Source organism: Parambassis ranga, chromosome 15, assembly GCF_900634625.1.
Source record: "Parambassis ranga chromosome 15, fParRan2.1, whole genome shotgun sequence".
In the NCBI taxonomy this organism is placed as follows: Eukaryota; Metazoa; Chordata; class Actinopteri; family Ambassidae; genus Parambassis; species Parambassis ranga.
The window spans coordinates 6,290,141-6,310,667 of NC_041035.1; the positions used below are offsets into that span (position 1 = coordinate 6,290,141).

Below are 20,527 nucleotides of genomic sequence, written 5' to 3' on the forward strand. Positions count from 1 at the left end.
GAATAATCTCCAAATACTCACATCATAAACTACAACAAATCCTTGTTTTTGTCTCCCTATGTAAAGGTTGCTAACACATTAATTTAAAATTGAGATAATCAGTTCACCTGAAGTAAGTGTACTTCGCCAAGATGACTCTGTGGATGGGAAAGTCATGATCCTCCACTCTGATGACCGCATCGCAGAGCAGCTCCTGGTCAAGGAGCTCCTTGAAGACTACAGCCTGGTCATTTTGAGTCATGTTGACTTTGCAGACTTTATATTTTCTCTGTGTTTGTTGCCTGTCTCCTCTCAGTATACAACAGAAGTTCAAAGACACACTGTTAATGGAACTCTTGTCTTCAAAGCACTTCACATCACCATGGAAACCACTAAACATGTTTACATTTGAACTCATCCAGGCATTGCATTTGTGTTTTTAGTTGATTTTTTTAATATTGCCCACTATTACTATGACAACAACTACAACTTTATCAGGTGCTCCAATACATCTCAATAGCCTTCCATTAGGGGTGGGCAATATGGCAAAAATTTTATATCACGATTCAACTAACATATAACAACTGTGAATATGTGCAGTAAACACTCTTCAAAGTTTATGTGTTAAAGCAGAAATGTGCTCCTAGTGTGCAGCTATTTGCATTTTATTGACAACTGACAATAACTACAAGTTGAACAGATGTTGGTGGTGGAGATAGCATCATGCAAACAGCCGTTATTTAGCTGATGGTGACGTCAATCTGCTGTCTTGATGTGACAGTTAACGTTAGCATGTAGCATATAGCCTAGCAAATAGTTGGCAAGTAAATGAATGACAGCTTGATGAGGCGACACGTGACGTCCGTTGCCGTGGAAACCATATGGTTTATACCGCTAGTCTTCTTCCAAATTTTGCAGATATAAATACTATTGTATTATAATATTATCTAAATACTATACATCATAATATGAAGTGCAATTTAAATAAGAGTAGGTAAGGGGGGGGGGGGTTAAAACCAAGTCTCTAAAAGCAGCTGCCTCCTCCTGTGGATCAAAATAACATGGTGAAATCAGCAAGAGTAAAAACTTTTTCATGATGTTCAATCAGATAACTGAGCCGCACATAAATAGTAGTGTTTTAATGCTACACTCCTTTTACCAAGGAGCCTGTATGGTGGATGGGACAGGTCTAGTAATCCAGATGTGTACAGCATAACTGCGAGCCTAAAGCATACATGCAGATTGCATAAGAGTGGAATAAACAGATGATATACTTTTACAGCCAGGTACTGTGACAGTATTGTTACATCACTTTATACATTTATTCATTCATTCATATTTATACAAAGTTTGCAGATATAACAAATGACGAGGGGTGGTGTAGTAGGCCATGTTGGGAAGACCAGAAAGCACACAGCAGCTCAGAGCGAGGCGGCTGACGTCCATGTCGCAGGCCTGAGACCACTGATTTGTCTCACTGTCGTAGTACTCCACATTAGAAGTGCTGGTGAAGCCATTGAAGCCCCCGACAACAAAGAGCCGGTCCTCAACTACTTCGATGCCAAAGTTGCGGCGGGGGGTCATCATGGAGGACATGTTGCGCCAGGTGTTGGTGTGAGGGTTGTAGACCTCAGCGGTCTGCAGACAGGCTGTTCCATCGAAGCCACCAACCTTTGGAGGCAAAGATGAGAAGAAGATGCATCACTTATCAATTCAATTGTCACATATAAAACTAGCCGCTTTAAACGCTGATGAAAACTGGTCACACATTTCTTTCATGCACTTACTGCATAAACATGGTTGTCGTATGCAATGACTCCTACTCCACTGCGCCGGGTGATCATGGGAGAGATTTGGGTCCACTGGTTGGTCTCTGGGTTGTAGCACTCCGCTGTTTGCAGGTGCTCATTCTCATCAAATCCACCACATATGTAGATCTGAATACAAAAAAGGGGGGGGGCAATAAGAAATTGTCATTTTTGTTGGCTCAAACTGGCAGCAGTGGTTTGTAAACAAATCTATCTGTTGTCTGTTATGTTCCATTGTGTTCCACCCACCTTGCCGTTGAGTGCTGTGCAGCTGGCGTCGCTCCTCTGCTCATGCATTGGTGCAGTTTCAAGCCACTGGTTGGTTTCTGGCTGGTAGAACTCAGCACTGCTGAGACGGGTGTGCCCATCATAGCCTCCAATGGCGTAGATGCACCAGTTCAGCACAGTCACGCTCACATTACCACGCCGATAGTACATCGGTGCCACCTCTTGCCATGTCCGTGTGCTCAGGTTAAACCTGCGCACACTATTGGTGGCTATGAACACCTGGTCAACGCCACCAACACAGTAGACATACCCATCGAGGTAGGCTGCACCATGATAGGCGCGAGGAGGCTCAGAAAGGTTTGTTATGTTCATCCACTGATTTGCACGGATGTTAAATGCCTCGATTACATTAGTTAGATCCATGCTGCTGCTCAAGCCTCCAATGGCCAATAGGATGGCAGAAGGCAGACGAGGCTGACTGAGGGTTCTGTTTTTGCATTTGATGACCTTAGAGACCATGGCCCGGCACCTCAAGTTGTCCGTCACCAGCTTATTGGACAGCACATGACTCTTTATGTACTCTTTAGGCATCATGCTCAGCCTGACCTACAGCAATACAGAGAATAAAGAGGATGCAACTTAACAGTCTGTGTCATAATAAATAAAAATACATACAAAAATCATGGTTCCTAATAAAGAACATTACAATAAATACAACAAGTTAAAGAATAAAATAATGGTCAGTTATTTGAAATGCTATTAGCAACCGGAACAAACGAGGTCTTCATTCTCTTTGTTCTACATCGTGGCAGTCAGTCAGGATCAGTGGTGGAAAGTAACTCAGTATTTGTACTTAGTTACTGTACTTAAGTACATTTTTATGTATTTATACTTTATTTAAGTAAAGATAATAGTGCATACTTTATACTTTTACTCCATGTTGCAGCTACTATCTGTACTTTCTACTCCACTATTCTACAGTGTTTGTAGTTACTTTTTCCATGTGATGAACACAGTGGTGGACTGATGTGAGGTCAGACTCTGCATGGAGGTGGTGTCACGCTGCCAGCTGTGTTTCTATAATGAGCCTCAGTCATGAAGCCGGTGCTCTGGCTCAGTTAGCTAACTAGTTAGCTACTGTCTGCTAACACAAGTCCATCCATTAATGTCTGATTAACATGAATCATAACATGAATCTACAGCAGGAATACTGACACATGTTGATGAAGATTCTCAGTCATCCAGGTCATCATACGTAGAGAAGATTGAAGCAAGGCATCTGGACTTGTAGAGTTTTCTTGAAGACGTTTCGCTGCTCATCCAAGCAGCTTCATCAGTTCTAACTATTTGGTGGGGAAACATGGTTTATATGTGGTTACAGACCTCAGTGGGTGGGTCTGGGTAAAACTTAAATAAACAATAGCACTAAATGTTTCCACACTTACCTGTGGTGTTCTGGCTGACTGGGCCAGGCGTGACTAAGTCAAGGAAGCCATCTATGTTAAGCTGGAAAAACCTTCCCTTAACAGAGGCGGTGGCCTCAGACATCATCTTTCTACCACATACAATGCAGTGATTTCATCCATTCCCAGGAAGTTTGCACATACTCACAGTAAGAACAAAGGGCTGTCAACCAGTCCACCTCTGGCAGTTTCATAGTCATTAGCCAGTGAGTCCACCCACTGAGGTCTGTAACCACATATAAACCATGTTTCCCCACCAAATAGTTAGAACTGATGAAGCTGCTTGGATGAGCAGCGAAACGTCTTCAAGAAAACTCTACAAGTCCAGACGCCTTGCTTCAATCTTCTCTACGTAAATACTGACAGTAAAAAATGCTGAATGTCTGTTTTTTATCAGCAGCCTCTCTGTTCACTTGATGCCCACAGCCTGCCTCATGACACACAGACCTGTCCATAGCTGCTTCTGGACTGAACATGTAAATGAAGTACACATTGTCCATTTTAATTTTAAGATGATTTCTTTGATTATTTTAACCTGTTCAGATATTCTTTGTAATGGAAATCAATAATATATATTCAGTGTGTGAGTACTTTTAGTTTTGATACTTTAAGTACATTTAAAAGTCAGTACTTAAGACTTTTACTTAAGTAGGATTGTTGATGTAGCACTTCTGCTTTTACTTGAGTATATATTTTGCTGGATATTTGTACTTTCAGTTAAGTACCAAGCTTCAGTACTTCCTCCACCACTGGTCAGGATGGACTGAGCCCTCTTTGAAGTCTTATCTTGAACATAGTTCTTTTCATTCCTCCGATTACTCTCCTCCCTTCATCTGTCATAGTATCATTATCAGCTTATTGATTGTCTGAGTTGCATTAACCTGCACACAAAGCTTATGCAATTAGCCAGCATTACATGTATGTTACTTATTAGTTTATGTACTTGTACTAATAATAATACATGATTATAAATGCTTGTGCCAGCGCCCAGCTTTAACAGGAGGTTTAGTAACTTTTGTTTCTTTTTCTTATATTTTCATGTTTTGCTCTTTCAAAGGTCGGTTGTCACACCACAAATGCTTGGTAAGGTTTTGGGAAAGATGATGATTTGCATAAATTCTCCCTTATTTTCAGAGTTGCCCAGAAGCAACTGAAGAAGATGCACATGAGCATGCATAACTCAGGTAGTCTGTGTTGCTTTCTATTTATCACTCATCAGAATAGATGATGTTGCACATTCTGGTCTATAAAAGGGTAAAGGATGGCTGTACTGGCCATCATCATGACATGGAGCACATTGATGAAGAATCTGTCTTGTGATGAAGAATCTGCTTTGATTACCATTTGCTAACCTTTTGTTGTCTACCCCCACTGATCAAGCTGGCTAGTGTTGATCATTTCCTAACCTCTTGTTGTCTACCCCATTGATCAAGTTAATATACATTTCTTTGCTAAGGTGCCGCAAAGCGTCTAGAAAACTGGACCTATTCCCTACCCCCTAGTGGTTGAGGTGTTACTCCTCCTGTCTATTGTTGACTCTCCCAGACCCCAGACCTTGTGACTCCACTCCTTTGTTCCTTTCATCTCTGTCCTTGTAAAGCCTCTTCCTGACCCCTACCTGTGAACACACCCACCACCCTTTATCCCACCTGTATAAATGCTGTATACTTCCACTGCTCTGGGTCGGCTTATCATCTCAGACCCACTCTCTGTGATTGTAAGTCCACCGTATACTGGTATGCTATTAAACAACCCACTACAGCAAACTTGGAATACTTTGTTGAGTGAAATTCTTCAACAGTTTGGTGCCGTGACCCGGATGGCAATATACTTCAGAGGAGACTCTTTTTGCAGACCAAGGACACACCAGCAACTTGCAAAATCCAAATTATCAGTAAAGGTAAGGGGTCCTTTTGAAAACCCAATTTCTGTTGCTGTGTGCTGTTGGAGGTCTGTGGAACTGCAGTCCTGAAGAAGTTGACGCCATCCAATTTTGAAGTAAGTTTGCTGTTAGTGGTTGTATGGGGGGAACATGGGATACCTGCTTTCCTGCTTTGTCTGAAAAATTGAATTGATAGTCTAGACTTATTTGATGACCCTATTGCTTGCCTGCTCTTCTAAGTACAGTTTACCTTGATTCTATATAATGTTAGATCTGGCCTTGGTTGGTCTGCTTGTGACTTGTGTTGTATAAGAGAAAGGCCTAAAAGTTGAAATAGATAAAGTTAAGGGCTAGTGTTTAGCATGCTAAAGAGTACAAGGAATAAAGAAGAGAATAAGCCCTAGTTAGTGTTTGGAACACTAAAAGAATACAGGCCGGTGGTATGAAGTGGGGATGATTCGTTCTCCCAGGGATGATCTGCTCTCCCAATACTCAATGGTTACTTTTATTCTTGTAAGAATTTGACTCGCTCTTCTTATGTTGATAAGAATAACTTGTGTCATTTGAGTAGAATGAAGGTTGTTAGGATTTGTAAGTGAATAGTGGGCAGACTGTACAAGTGTATTGAAAGAGTGCTGGGTTTGAGGGTTTGTGAAAGAAAGACGGTGGGAAGTTATTTTTCTAGAGAGTCTGTGAAAGAGTTAACCGGTGCTGTGAAGTACATGTATGACAACCATGGCAGAGAAAACATTAAGCTAGCTGAGAATTGAATTGAACTGACTACAGAAGACAGCCTACTTTACCTTTGACAAAGATTAGAAAAAGGGATTGTGTTAAAAAAAAACAAAACAAGAAAACATAAGATAAATGTTTTGAAGTCCTTCGATTATGTAGAGATGAAAGCAGGCATCGCAATTGCTACTAGAACTAAAAAGAAAAAAAACAAACACAACGCTGAGTAAGAAACAAAGAAAATGTGTGTGAATATAATAAATAGCTTCTCTTTCGGATAAGAAAAAACACAACGCAGAGTAAAATGATAATAATTAGTAATAGTAACAATAATATTTAGATAAAATTAAAGGGCCTTCTTTTAAAGATAACACAAAGTCTTCCGGAAGCTACTTTTATTTAATAACTGTTTTTACTTGTTTTAGTTGATAGTTTTTGTTTCAAGTTTGTTGCTATATGTGTGCTGTGTCTTGTCATTTATACTTCTCCTCTCAGACTCTTGCTGAAGAAAATGTGAGTGAAACTGCTGGTCTCTCAAATTTGGTTGTGAAAAGCTATTGAATCAACATTTCTGGAAAATAGATATAAAAGCTTTAAGCAAGAAAAAAAAACCCTTTGAATGAATGTATTACAAGTACTAATGGTTGTTTGAGTTACTTCACTACACAGGCGGAGCAAGGCAGAGGTAGTGGCAGAGGACCAAATGTGAGCCAAGAACAAGAAGGTCTCTCCTTTCTGTACCTCACTCTGTTCAGGCCAATACCTGGAAAATGCTTTAATTGTGGTAGGCCAAGCCACAGGGTAAGAGACTGACCATTTACATTTTCCCAATCTATAGACTACATTAACTCTGTCTATGGCATCTCCATCAACTAGCCAGATGAGAAAAATCGTCCCAACGCAATCTCTAGACCTGCCAGGGCGTTGACTAGATTCAAAGTTTGGACATTGGCACCTTGGAAATCGCTAGTTGAACAAAGTGTCTAACTTTAGATTTAAACTTCAAAATGAGCTTCCCTTTTAATGCCAGTACTTAGTCAGATGTCAAAAGAAACAGTGAGTGTTGGGGGTTGGAAGTATGTGGTTGCAGTTTTGTTGATTGCTTTGATATAGCAAACGTTGCCTTCAAACAACACAGCTTGTTAACAAGTATATGAGCTTTTTCAATTAATCATGGAGAACAAAATACAACAGTCATTTTATTCTATTGCCAGTGAGTACCGTCTGTTGTCTTTCTACATAGGCTGTGTCAAAGTGGCCTTCTTGAAAGAATTGAATTCAGCATCATAAATGCTCTGATGTAGTTTTATTTATTCCATATAATGGGGACACATGGCCTCATCCACATCACATTCAATGTCCTCTCCCGTAATGCGCCAATGGGTGCACATGCTTTCTGTTTGGTTACCATAGATATTTGCAAGAGGCGCCCTCTTTAAAAGCAGGTCAGAGCAATCAACAGAAAAACTGTAACATAGATCAACTGTACTCTCTAGTCTATTCTAGACTCTAGTCTACTATGGTGACTAACATTTTTCTTTCTGAGCTTTAGGTCTCAATGATCTGTGTTGTGTCTAAGGTGGAAAGCATGTGACAGACTTACCAATACAACAAGCCTTAAGCTGTAAGATGTTATGTTCAGTTACACCCGTCCACAAGAAAGCATTTTCATGGCAGAACCTAAAGATTCTTCCTCAAAAATCCAAATTTGGCAAAACAGTTGCTGATTAGGAATTCAGATGGTTGTTAACATGTAATCTTACATGTAATCTTGATGCCAACTAACACCCTTTGCAGCAAGCAGAAGAGTCAGTTAGTCTACTGTTAAACATTATTGTCAACACCACCTTTTATATCCTTAAATATGGTTTAAACCACCTGCTCTCATTTAGGTTAGATCCTGTAGAGAGAGGATTTCCATTTTATCATAGCCACACCTAAACTATAAAACTGTCTGTTCCTTACTGATGGATACATTTAGAGAAAAACATGGAATGCCATATGCAGAGTTTGCAATCTGTAATAACTTCAGTTTCAATCATTGAAAAGCACAGTCCTGCCATCCTCTTGCTCCGCCCAAGTAGAAGTACTATGAGTGCCTGCTGACAACAGAATGTAATTCTCTTGCCATCTAGTCTGGGTTTTGTTTGTGTTGGTATGCTGTGGGCAAACCGAGGACTCCCTACATCCTCGGGGACACCCATGGACATAGTGACTGTCACAGCAGGGCAGTCCAAGTTCTGTTGATATGAGGTTCATTTGTCCCCCCTTCTAATGTTGCTTCTTCTGATGATGGTACTCTCACACAGGGAGTATGGATATGAAGAAGCATGGTTTAGGGTGTGGGATTATCATGGGTGTAAATATGTGAATAATTTGTGGGTCCACAATGGCGGCCGCATTGTGGCACCCACCGCTCTGTACCTGTGGCTTGCACGCATGTCACACAGATTGTTACATGTAGGGGGGGTGTGCTAAAAGACTGTTTTGCTCCTGGGTTTACATCATATGCAGGTATTGTGAACAACGTTTGATATGTCAACAACACAACCCAGGGAAAGGTGTTCTAACAACTGTGACAACACATCCTCCCCCACGTGGACCATTTGAAGCTTTGCAAATAGACTTTATTCACATGCCAAAATGTGAGGGGTATGAGTATGTTCTTGTATGTGTGGACATGTTTTCAAACTGGCCAGAAGCCTGGCCTTGCAGAAAAGCTGACTCCACCTCTGTGACAAAAATTGAAAGACATAATTCCAAGATTCGGCATCCCAAAGAGCATCAATTCTGACAGAGGTAGCCACTTCACAGGGCAGATAGTGGCTGAACTTTGTAAAACCCTTGGAATTAAACAAAGACTACACTGCCCATACCATCCTCAGTCTGCAGGACTTGTTGAAAGGGAAAATGGTCTCCTTAAAAACGAACTAGGCTAACCTTTGTGCAGTAACTGGCCTGAAATGGACAACTCTTTTGCCTCTGGCATTAATGTCAATGAGGTCCACTCCGCTTAGGAAACACAAACTGTCACCCCATGAGATCATCACTGGGAGACCAATGGCACTTCCAACTAGTCCCCTACTATGTATGGAGAAGATGGACCTCCATGCTATGGATGAATCCATGCTGTCTTTCTGTTCTGCTTTAACCTCTGTTGTCCAACAAATCCACAGCTGCGTTAAAGCTGTCCAGTCAACTCCTAGCGACACAACGTGCCACTGCATCGCACCAGGGCACTGGGTCTGCATCAAGGAATTCCACCGGAAGAACGCCTTGGAGCCACGTTGGTCCAAACCTCACCTTGTCTTGCTCACCACCAATACAGCAGTCAAGTGTGAAGGCCGCTCCACTTGGGTCCACGCATCACACTGCAAGAAAATCCCTCCCCCACCATGCACCCGAGGACAAGATGGTTTGTCACTGCCGGAATCCTCTACCTCATCACCTGCGCAGTCATCTAGTGTTGGGCACACCCAAATCTAGGACGGAGCAACGCAGGCATCGGAGTCCCAGAAGAAGACGCAAAACCCACATATCGACAAGACAAGGGAGCAACGCAGGCATCGGAGTCCCAGAAGAAGACGCTGTGATAAAAAGGAGGAGCCGTTCACAGAAAGGATTTGGATCCTTGATTCACCGTAGAAGGACAAGACCACAGCCACCTTCTAACACTTTCCTACAACTTGCAAAATTCGTTGCAACCAACAGCCCCACTCCCACAAACTGTTATGTGTGTGGTTTCATCCCACACAGCACAAAAGAAGGACTTCCACTTATGGCTCTGCCAGTGACTTCCTGTGACACATGCCATCTATTACGTCGTTTTAGCTCCCCACAAGAACCTTGCGACTGTCCTAGTCCACCATAGACTAGACGATTATACTGCAACCAAAAGGACATGGACTGTTTTTCCTGTAGGACTTCCCCCAAACCCCTCACCCTTACAATGGTACCCTAAACATTCAAGTGGTGTTTTGAGGGCACAGGAACCATACAATTGGGAGTATCTAAATGTGATTTGATTTAACAGGTACACAGACACACACACTGCAGCTGTAACCACTGAACATTATAATCTGTTCGCCACAATGGTCAATATTTGTTCTATTCCACTGCCTAAAGGATTGTGCTGGATTTGTGGAATGAAAGGTTATGAATACCTACCAGATTCTTGGTCTGGTCTCTGTGGTTTGGGCCATGTGGTACCAGCAATGAGGGTACTTACTGAAATATATCCAGCACACAATGTCAAGAGGGATTTATCACTCTACACTGACTCCCAAACCCCATGGACACCCTTCTTTGGTGCCCTTGTTCCAAATTATGGTGTCATGATAGCCTTAGATCAAATACGGGACCTCTCTCATGCCGTGGAAGACCTTGCAAACACTACATCCACAGGCATGACTGCTCTATTAAAGGAGATGGCCTCTATACGAATGATGACTTAACAGAATCGTGCTGCCTTGGATTTCCTGCTGTATTCTCAAGGAGGAACCTGTGCAGTAATTGAAACAGAGTGCTGCACCTTTATTCCTGATTACAATGCATCCATACAAGAAATTACAGACCACCTAAAAAAAAAAAAAAAAACATTGCAACAACTCTGCACAAACCAGTATCTACTGGGCTTGACTGGCTCAAAAACAAATTAGGAATATTGGGTTATATCGTTTTTGAATGTATATTTTTCGGTATGTGTATTTTGATTGCTGTTGTGTTCTTGATCTGATCTCTTGTCTTAAATGCATTTGTAAATTGCTCATTACTGGAAGCCCTGTTAAAATAATGTATAGTACAAAAGTCCAGTCGGATACACCAGTAGAAGAGGACCCTGATTACCTGCTTAGGATTGAGATTTAAAAAAAAAAAAAAAAAAAAGTATGGAATTGATGAAGAATCTGTCTTGTGATGAAGAATCTGCTTTGATTACCATTTGCTAACCTTTTGTTGTCTACCCCCACTGATCAAGCTGGCTAGTGTTGATCATTTCCTAACCTCTTGTTGTCTACCCCATTGATCAAGTTAATATACATTTCTTTGCTAAGGTGCCGCAAAGCGTCTAGAAAACTGGACCTATTCCCTACCCCCTAGTGGTTGAGGTGTTACTCCTCCTGTCTATTGTTGACTCTCCCAGACCCCAGACCTTGTGACTCCACTCCTTTGTTCCTTTCATCTCTGTCCTTGTAAAGCCTCTTCCTGACCCCTACCTGTGAACACACCCACCACCCTTTATCCCACCTGTATAAATGCTGTATACTTCCACTGCTCTGGGTCGGCTTATCATCTCAGACCCACTCTCTGTGATTGTAAGTCCACCGTATACTGGTATGCTATTAAACAACCCACTACAGCAAACTTGGAATACTTTGTTGAGTGAAATTCTTCAACAACATCCAATAACTGATAACCCTCTATTGGGCTGAGGTTGGCTTCAGTCTTGAAATAGATTAACCTATAATATGGAAATTATAATGTATAATATAAAGTACCTTTGACAAGAGAAGATCTGCGTATTCTTCTCGTTCCTGAGGTTCATGTGCGATCCACCGAATGATGGCCTCAAACACAGCTGCCTCCTGTCTCACATTGAGTTTGTCACTGCTGATGATGTAACTGACATCCTGGGCTGAGAGCTGCAGGAACTCTTCGCTGAAAACCACTTCCTCAAAGTGACTGAGGACATAGTCTAAAGCCCTGAGGTACAGTTCAGGGGTGTAGTAGTTTTTTGTGAACTGCCAGATGCCGATGCAGTTGTGTGGGCAGAGCCTCTTTTCAACAAAGTTGCAGCATATTTGCATCAGCTCCTCTATATCAAGGTAATCAGCTGCCATGAAAAGCCTCAGTGCATTGGACTCTGTCACGTCAACAGAGCCGGTGTATGCAAACTCAATGATGAGCTTCATCATGTCTGAGGATATGTCAGGAATAATGTAGACTTTCTTGTCAGCTTCAGACGAGCGTGTGAAGAGAGCTCTGAAAGACACAGAAAAAGTTCCACAACATTATTCACCACTTTGATGCATTTCAGTTTTTAAAACAGATACTAAAACTAGTCACTGAGTCACTGGTGGATTTATGGGTAACCTTATTCAACAGTCTAGTTAAAGGTCTAAATCTGATTGCTGTAGCATTATCTAATTCACTTATGACTTCTAAACTATACATCAAGTTTACGTTTAAGATAAAATAAGTTTGAGCCTATAGAGGGAGAAATTACTATTAGATGCTTTAATGTAAACATGTCCTATCATCCAAGTCCCACCTGGGGCCAGCAGATTAACACACACTTGTTCACCGGTTGTTTCTGTCATGTTAAACCATTAAGGACTGCTGCTGCTTTCTTTATGAGGTCAGGCTGACAGTTTCCCCAACAACAATATCAGTAAACACACTGAAACACTGTAAGCTATAAACACATAAAGACCGCAGTGAATAATCTCCAAATACTCACATCATAAACTACAACAAATCCTTGTTTTTGTCTCCCTATGTAAAGGTTGCTAACACATTAATTTAAAATTGAGATAATCAGTTCACCTGAAGTAAGTGTACTTCGCCAAGATGACTCTGTGGATGGGAAAGTCATGATCCTCCACTCTGATGACCGCATCGCAGAGCAGCTCCTGGTCAAGGAGCTCCTTGAAGACTACAGCCTGGTCATTTTGAGTCATGTTGACTTTGCAGACTTTATATTTTCTCTGTGTTTGTTGCCTGTCTCCTCTCAGTATACAACAGAAGTTCAAAGACACACTGTTAATGGAACTCTTGTCTTCAAAGCACTTCACATCACCATGGAAACCACTAAACATGTTTACATTTGAACTCATCCAGGCATTGCATTTGTGTTTTTAGTTGATTTTTTTAATATTGCCCACTATTACTATGACAACAACTACAACTTTATCAGGTGCTCCAATACATCTCAATAGCCTTCCATTAGGGGTGGGCAATATGGCAAAAATTTTATATCACGATTCAACTAACATATAACAACTGTGAATATGTGCAGTAAACACTCTTCAAAGTTCATGTGTTAAAGCAGAAATGTGCTCCTAGTGTGCAGCTATTTGCATTTTATTGACAACTGACAATAACTACAAGTTGAACAGATGTTGGTGGTGGAGATAGCATCATGCAAACAGCCGTTATTTAGCTGATGGTGACGTCAATCTGCTGTCTTGATGTGACAGTTAACGTTAGCATGTAGCATATAGCCTAGCAAATAGTTGGCAAGTAAATGAATGACAGCTTGATGAGGCGACGTCCGTTGCCGTGGAAACCATATGGTTTATACCGGTAGTCTTCTTCCAAATTTTGCAGATATAAATACTATTGTATTATAATATTATCTAAATACTATACATCATAATATGAAGTGCAATTTAAATATTAATACACAACTACTTAGAAAACAATATGAACAAACATGCACCAGGCAAATGATTGACACGGATAAATATGTGGAAGATTTTGGAGATGAAGTATACATTAAACGAGGGAACCAACAAAAAAAAATAAACGTTTATTTAGGTGAAATCGCTTAGTAAAATGCATGCGTTGTCGCAGGCAATTTACATCACCATGAGCGGGCCCACAAGTTGCATTACCATGGCAACGTGATGACGCTTCCGTCCAAAGCAACTGCTAACCGACTTTAGCTTTCACCATCTTTCAATCCAGTCGTTCTCAAAAATGAAATAACCACATGCTCACTTCAACAAATGTCTCCACGTTACTTCTACACACCCCATCTCCTGTCATTTCATAAGAAAACGCTGTCGCACACAATCATATCAAGCACTGTTACATTAGAAAACAACTTTTATCGATCAAATAAACGTGTATGTCGACATAGATGGTTGTGTTGGGCCAGTTCGTTTGTGTTAAATAATAATATAATAGTGATCGTTTCCTAAAAAAGTTTATTAAGGGCCACATCGCTTAGAGAAATGCGTGGATTGTCAGAGCGGCATGACTGTATCAAATCGGCTCATTCATTTCTATTGGCGCTCATGTCCGTGGTGTTCACACGTATTAAAATCCATGGTGTCCCTACGAAAATGCCCCGCATTGACTTTCTATGGAGACAGTTTTCTGTGGTGTCTGCACGCAATTTCACTACTTTTCGTGTCGGTGCCACGTAATTCAGTGTTAACAATCCGTGTGTATTTGTGTGCGTATTTCTGTGAGATCAGGTTGAATAGGATGGACGAGTTGACGGTGCTGACCTGGCGCCAGAGGGAATATCGTCAGTGTAGCATGCTGTTGTTTACTGAAACATGGCTAACGGCGCTAACACCGGACTCTAACGTTGCACTCAATGGATTTCAGTTGGGGAGGGCAGGACAGCGGAGAGCGGTAAGAAGAAAGGACGAGGGCTGGCATTGTTTGTTAATGATAGATGGTGTAATCCTGGGCACATCACTATCAAAGAACAGATCTGCAGTAAGGACATTGAGCTGCTATGTGACATCGCCCCTCCCCCCTCCGGGAAGATCTGACCATAACCCGGTGCATGTTCAGCCAGTGTGTGTGCGGACTCCTGCCACCTCTCACCCAGCTGTCATCTACAGAAGTTCTCTGATGACTCTGCAGTGGTCGGCCTCATCACAGACGAGGATGACAGGGAGTACAGAGGAATTATCCAGGACTTTGCAGACCGGTGCCACGGAAACCGTCTCCAGATCAACATGGGTAAAACCAAGGAGCTGGTGGTGTATTTCACAACTACTCCTGCCCTACACCAATGAACATCCAGGGACTGGACATTGAGATAGTGGACTCTTATAAGTACCTGGGTGTTCATCTGAACAAGAAACTGGACTGGTCTGACAACACAGCTGCACTCTACAAAAAGGGCCAGAGCAGACTCAACCTCCTGCGGAGACTCGGGTCTCCACAGATTGCCAGATGGAAAAGCATGATTCATCACTCCAGAGAACGCGTCTCCACTGCTCTAGAGTCCAGCGGCGGTGTGCTTTACCCTTTCATTGCACTTGGTGATGCGTGGCTTGGATGCAGCTGCTCAGCCATGGAAACCCATTCCATGAAGCTCTCTGCGTACTGTACTTGGGCTAATCTGAAGGTCACATGAAGTTTGGAGCTCTGTAGCAATCGACTGTGAAGAAAGTCACAGTCAATTCAGCATCTGCCGATCCTTCTCCATCAGTTTACGTGGCCTACCACTTCGTGGCTGAGTTTCTGTTATTCCCAAACTCTTCCATTTCGTTATGATAGAGCTGACAGTTGGCTGTAGAATATTTAGGAGTAAGGAAATTTCACAACTAGATTTGTTGCACAGGTGGCATCCTATGACAGTTCCACGCTGGAATTCACTGAGCTTCTGAGAACGGCCCATTCTTTCCCAAATGTTTGTAAAAACAGTCTGCATGATTAGTGCTTAATTTTATACACCTATGGCCAGGCCAAGAGATTAGGACACCTGATTCTGATCATTTGGATGGGTGAGCGAATACTTTTGGTACTATTCAAGATTCAAGATTCAAAGCGTTTATTGTCATATGCACAGTGTAGGAAAAGTGTAAATAGCAGCAATGGTCAGCAATGCACAAGAAAATGCTTATTTTACAAACTGTGACAATTTAACATTAGACACAAATGTCCTGCTAGAGTTTCTATGCTGAATTTGGTGCTCATCAAAATATTGATCAGCATCTGAAACACCCCTCGTATCTCTCTGAAGGTGGAATTAGGGACATGATGTGATAATATTTGTGATTTTCTGTGTTGACGTGCGCTTCATGTTACCATGGGTCCACATCCTATCCTGTCTCTCAAGCTCTCTTTGTTGAGACCTGTAATTTTGTTCTATAAAAATCAAAACATTCATGTGAGAGAAGACTATCCAGAAGTGTACACCTTTAATGCTGTTGTGCAGTGAGTCTAAGGGTTCTTGTTGTTTTGACAACGACCGTAGAAACCCTAAGGAACAAACAGCCATTTAGGAATTTCAGATTATTCAGATATATATCTATAGAAACCAAGACACAAATGTACACAAGTGTATAAAGAGCCCCAAGGCCATAATATGGATGCTTGGGGTTTGTTGTTTTTTTTTAGTGTTGCAATAACACACCTGCCGGCAGACAACTGACCAATAATTAATAAAGTCAGATATTTCAACCTGACAAAGTTGGATTGTTTAAGATGTGTTGTAATTAAACCCACAGAGACCACACAGCCTTCTGTACCACGGCTGCTGGCCAGTGTACAAAGAAACAGAATATATTATACATACTGTATTTTGTTTGAGGCTTTGCTGTCCCACAGAGAGCTTCTGGCTCTGTGAGCTGCTTTCATCATTTATGACTCACTGAATCAAATATACAATCGTGAGGTCAAAGGTAACCTGATGGCCGAGAATCACAAACTTCTTCTGAAACGTTATTTTCTTTTTCTGAGCCAGGGGGAATACAAACCAAACAGTGACAGTGAAGTGATGAGCATGTGTAGTCTGTGTTCCCAGATGCTAACCTCGTGCTTTGCCGGTTCACTGAAATAAACATGCAATTCAAGGTCAAAGTCTTCTTCAGAAAAGTACAAAGAAAATGCTCAGTGAACATTACTCCATTCGAACAAGAATCTTCATCACGTCATGCTTCTGTCTCTTCGTCTATATTAAAGCCAGTCTGTCCTCTCGACAACAGAAAAACCTTACATGAGGTCGATATTTCTGCCTTTCTTTCTTCAAAATTGAACCTTTCACTGGCTGCATCTTCACCTACTCATGGGGACGGGGACCTGCCCTGCTGGCAGCTGAAAATAGTGACTGTGTCCGAGCAGTTTTCCTGTTGGGAACTTGTCTGTTTACCCTGTTTTTCATGCCTAACCTTACCCAGTCATTCAATGCTAAAGCCAGCTGTGGTCAAAAACAAAAGTAACTTCTTATAGTTAACTTCAACGTGAACTACAAATGAAAGTTAAGGATTCCTAGGGACTCAATCCCAGATTCCTGAGTGAAAGTCCTGCACTTTGGATGCACCACTGTAACTCACCCACATCTGTAGTTGGATTTTTGGCAGCTTTATTGGTCTTATAAAAAAATTAAGAATCAAGAATCCTTATTGTCACTATGCGAGGCACAATGAAGATTACTAAATCTCCACTAATTGGCTGAAAGTGTTGTAAACTTCATTCAACATTGACCTTGCTCAGAGACAGAACAGCTCCACATAAATGTTTCCTGCTGTTTCCAGCAATGTGAGCTCAGCACTCCAGAGCTAGTGTCTGATGGCACTCGGCAGAGAGATGGGGTTTCCTCCTGAGTCAGGTTTAATTAATAATGTCATAATTCTTCTTCAGCAGAGGTGGAGCGGCACAGTTTCCAGGGAGACACCGAGAATAACAGAAGCAAAGAGTGAAGCGAAAACAGAGAGGGAGATGAAACGGGTTATTCACTTACGCAGTCACTTGTCATCTCACATAATGGTTGGGGCCGTCATTAGTCTCTTTCCGCCTTAAGTGCTGGAGAGATGATAAGAAACACTTCAACAATGCAAAAGATAAGAAATGCAAAAAGAAAAAAAGAAAACTTGAAAAAAATGAGAGCAGAAAATATGTGACATATAAATAATGCATTTTTTTCCTAACTATTCTGTGTGGTTTAAATCTATAATAGCTCATCAAACTTCCAGCAAAATCTGTGGAGTTGTATTTTTGAAGGTTAGTGTGGGCTGAATCCTCGGAGGTCAGACAGACAGCATCAGTTAAAGCTCAGATTCATGCAGGCAAGAGCGGATGATGATGGTTTTACATCTTTCGGTGGAAATATTTCAGACGTTGAGATACAGATCGATGCTTTGACTCTCTGCTTCCTCATGTCTCTCCAGATCGACTGCTAAACATCTCAAATGCTCTTGTGTGATTCACAAAACTGAAAGATTGCAGCACTTTAGATGTTTCTTTTCTTTCTGCAGTAAGATGTCAGAGCCTTTTACTTTGGCTAATGCTTTAAAATCTCCACAGGGAATTGTGCTTGTGTATTGTGAAAACCTCTCAAGGCAGGCATGGCTCTGAGGAATTACCTTTTAAAAGCCACAAATGTGGAGCCTTTGAACAGTCACCTTCTGTAAGATCTCCCGGTGAGGAGAAAGCATTAATAAAACGGACCACCTGCTGGGGAAAAAGACTCAGTTTGAACATCCAGACACTGAAGTCACTGTGTGTTCAATTTTTTATGTGATTATTGCATCATTACTTTAAGTATTACCTGTCAATTTTTTATAGAAAGAGTAGGATTAACTTGTTAGAGACACACTTGTTTAGCAAACTTTGGACATGCATGTGAGGCTTGTCTTTTTATTTCAATCAAATGTATTGATGATGAATGATCCTGCAGTCTGTGGAGACATACATACATTTACATAATCTATTTAATTATGTTTAGAAATATGAAGCCTTACTTTTAGATTACATTATTTACCTTGTTTTACTTGACCTTATTCTATCTTATTTACCTTATTTTTATCTTAATTAATTATTTGTTAATGAATTTATTTATTACATTTATTTAGTTTTTAGTTATTACATTTATTTATTTAGTCAATTATTGTTCGTTTTATGTATGCACCAATCACTAAGGCAAATTCCTAGCAATGTGAATCCTCTTCACTTACATGGCAATAAACATGATTCTGATTCTGAACACTCCAGTTTTGCTGACATGGATTTATAAAAGCAGACACAACATCACTTTGTTGTTATTGTTGTTGTCATTGAAGCTGCCAGCTAAGATGAATTTCAACAAGAGAAAACAACACTCCCATCAGATGAAACATTGATGTAGCATCACATGTATGTTTGTTTCTTGATGTGTGCTCTGCATGTGTTGGTGAGGTTCATGGTTTCAGGTCATGCTCTATCTTCTCAGCTGAACTGTAAAACAATACTACAAAAAAATTCCACCATTTGTTGTGTGAGGGTGCTGACAATGTAGACCGTGGTCCAGGTTCAGTTCAATTCAGTTTTCTGTGCCACCTGAGGTCATTTCCAGGATGAGAGCATGAAATATTAAAACACAATAACGCCGTGACACAGCGAAATGAAATCTGGACTCATGATGATGATGCTTGGAAAAACAAAACCACACAAACTAAAAAACTAAAATACCCTACCCCGCTTCATCACTTTGTAGTCCCATTTAGGGGGTTCATTTTTCACTTTTGCACTGGTTTAATTACCCCTTGACCATGTAATGAAACACAGGAAATGATCAGCCTTTAAAAAAATAATACCAGTGTGAGTTCATAACCTGTACAGTACGGCTTCTGAAGTGTTAAATACTTTGCTTTGAACAGCTTGGTAACAACCAGCAGCTGTGTTTTGGTCTCTGCCAGTGTGTAACACTCTCCAATATTTCCCATCCTGTCATTACGGCAGATTGGGTCTCTGTTGACCTTTTGCTGTAATTATGTTCTGTCAGTGCGACCAGTCAGCTGCTCTCATTCCAATTCATGTTTGGCTCAGTGGAAAATGGACTCACTGTAAAGTTGCAACACTTAAGAGACTTGAGATTACAAAAAAAGGTATATCTATCTATCTATCTATCTACTTGCACTGGTCTATGGGGATTTCTGGAATTTCAGCCAGAATATATGATCAACTAAGTCGTATTATTATTCAATGAATAGTGATCTTCACTTTGTGCTGACATCCTGCAGGCACAGGTGCAGTGTATAGTGTAGATATTTATTATAATCATGTATAGGCAGGGAGAACCTAAACAGCTACAATTGAGTTTGTTAGTAATATCATATTTTAATATCCCTTTACATACTCAATAGATGTACAAAATTGCAGAGCTTTGCCTGATGTGTTCACTTATTTTAGGATTTAACATAACTCCTGTGTAAAATGTAGTTTATAAAATGTCTACAGTCTATTTCAATAAGTTCTAAATTCCAATGCAGCTGCAGATCACCATGGCCTGAAAGTGTCACATATAAAGTTGAAGGTAGCACTTTACTGGCAATTTTCGCCATCACAGCAGTCTGACAGACTTCGGCGGTACAATTTTAATAGCAGGAACAGTAGGAGCAGATGGTTGGTTTGATTTTCATGCCATTGTCTTACATTTATTAACACTATGACATATAACATTATCAGCTTTCCCTTTACTTTGCATTAACTCTTGGATTAACTCTTGAGCACCTTTTGTTTTCAGATGGTATTTGCTGCCTGAGTGATGAGATTCAATAGATTGTTCAGTCTGAGAGGGAGATCTCTATTAAGATAGGCCTGAGTGACTGCAGGCTTTAAGCAGCCTCTCACTGTCCTCAATAATGGGAGGCAGTTCAAACCAGGCTGGAAGACGAGCACAGCAGCAGCTGAATAAAACCTCAGGGACGGCGCTCTGCCTCACAGAGCACTCTTCTGTATTTATGGACTCTTTTGTCCTATTTATGGACTCT

The 20,527-nt window shown here is 41.0% G+C and overlaps 1 protein-coding gene across 1 annotated transcript; it reads right to left on the reverse strand.

Moving 5' to 3' along the window:
- Positions 1 to 1,308: 1,308 nt before the first annotated feature.
- LOC114447636 (kelch-like protein 10) lies at positions 1,309 to 12,019 on the reverse strand. The gene is made up of 4 exons (XM_028424023.1): positions 11,588 to 12,019; positions 2,037 to 2,621; positions 1,767 to 1,916; positions 1,309 to 1,650 (listed from the first exon to the last, which is right to left on the reverse strand). Exons 1-4 carry the CDS (start codon positions 12,002 to 12,004, stop codon positions 1,309 to 1,311), a joined length of 1,494 nt encoding a protein of 497 aa, XP_028279824.1. The 5' UTR covers positions 12,005 to 12,019.
- Positions 12,020 to 20,527: the final 8,508 nt, after the last annotated feature.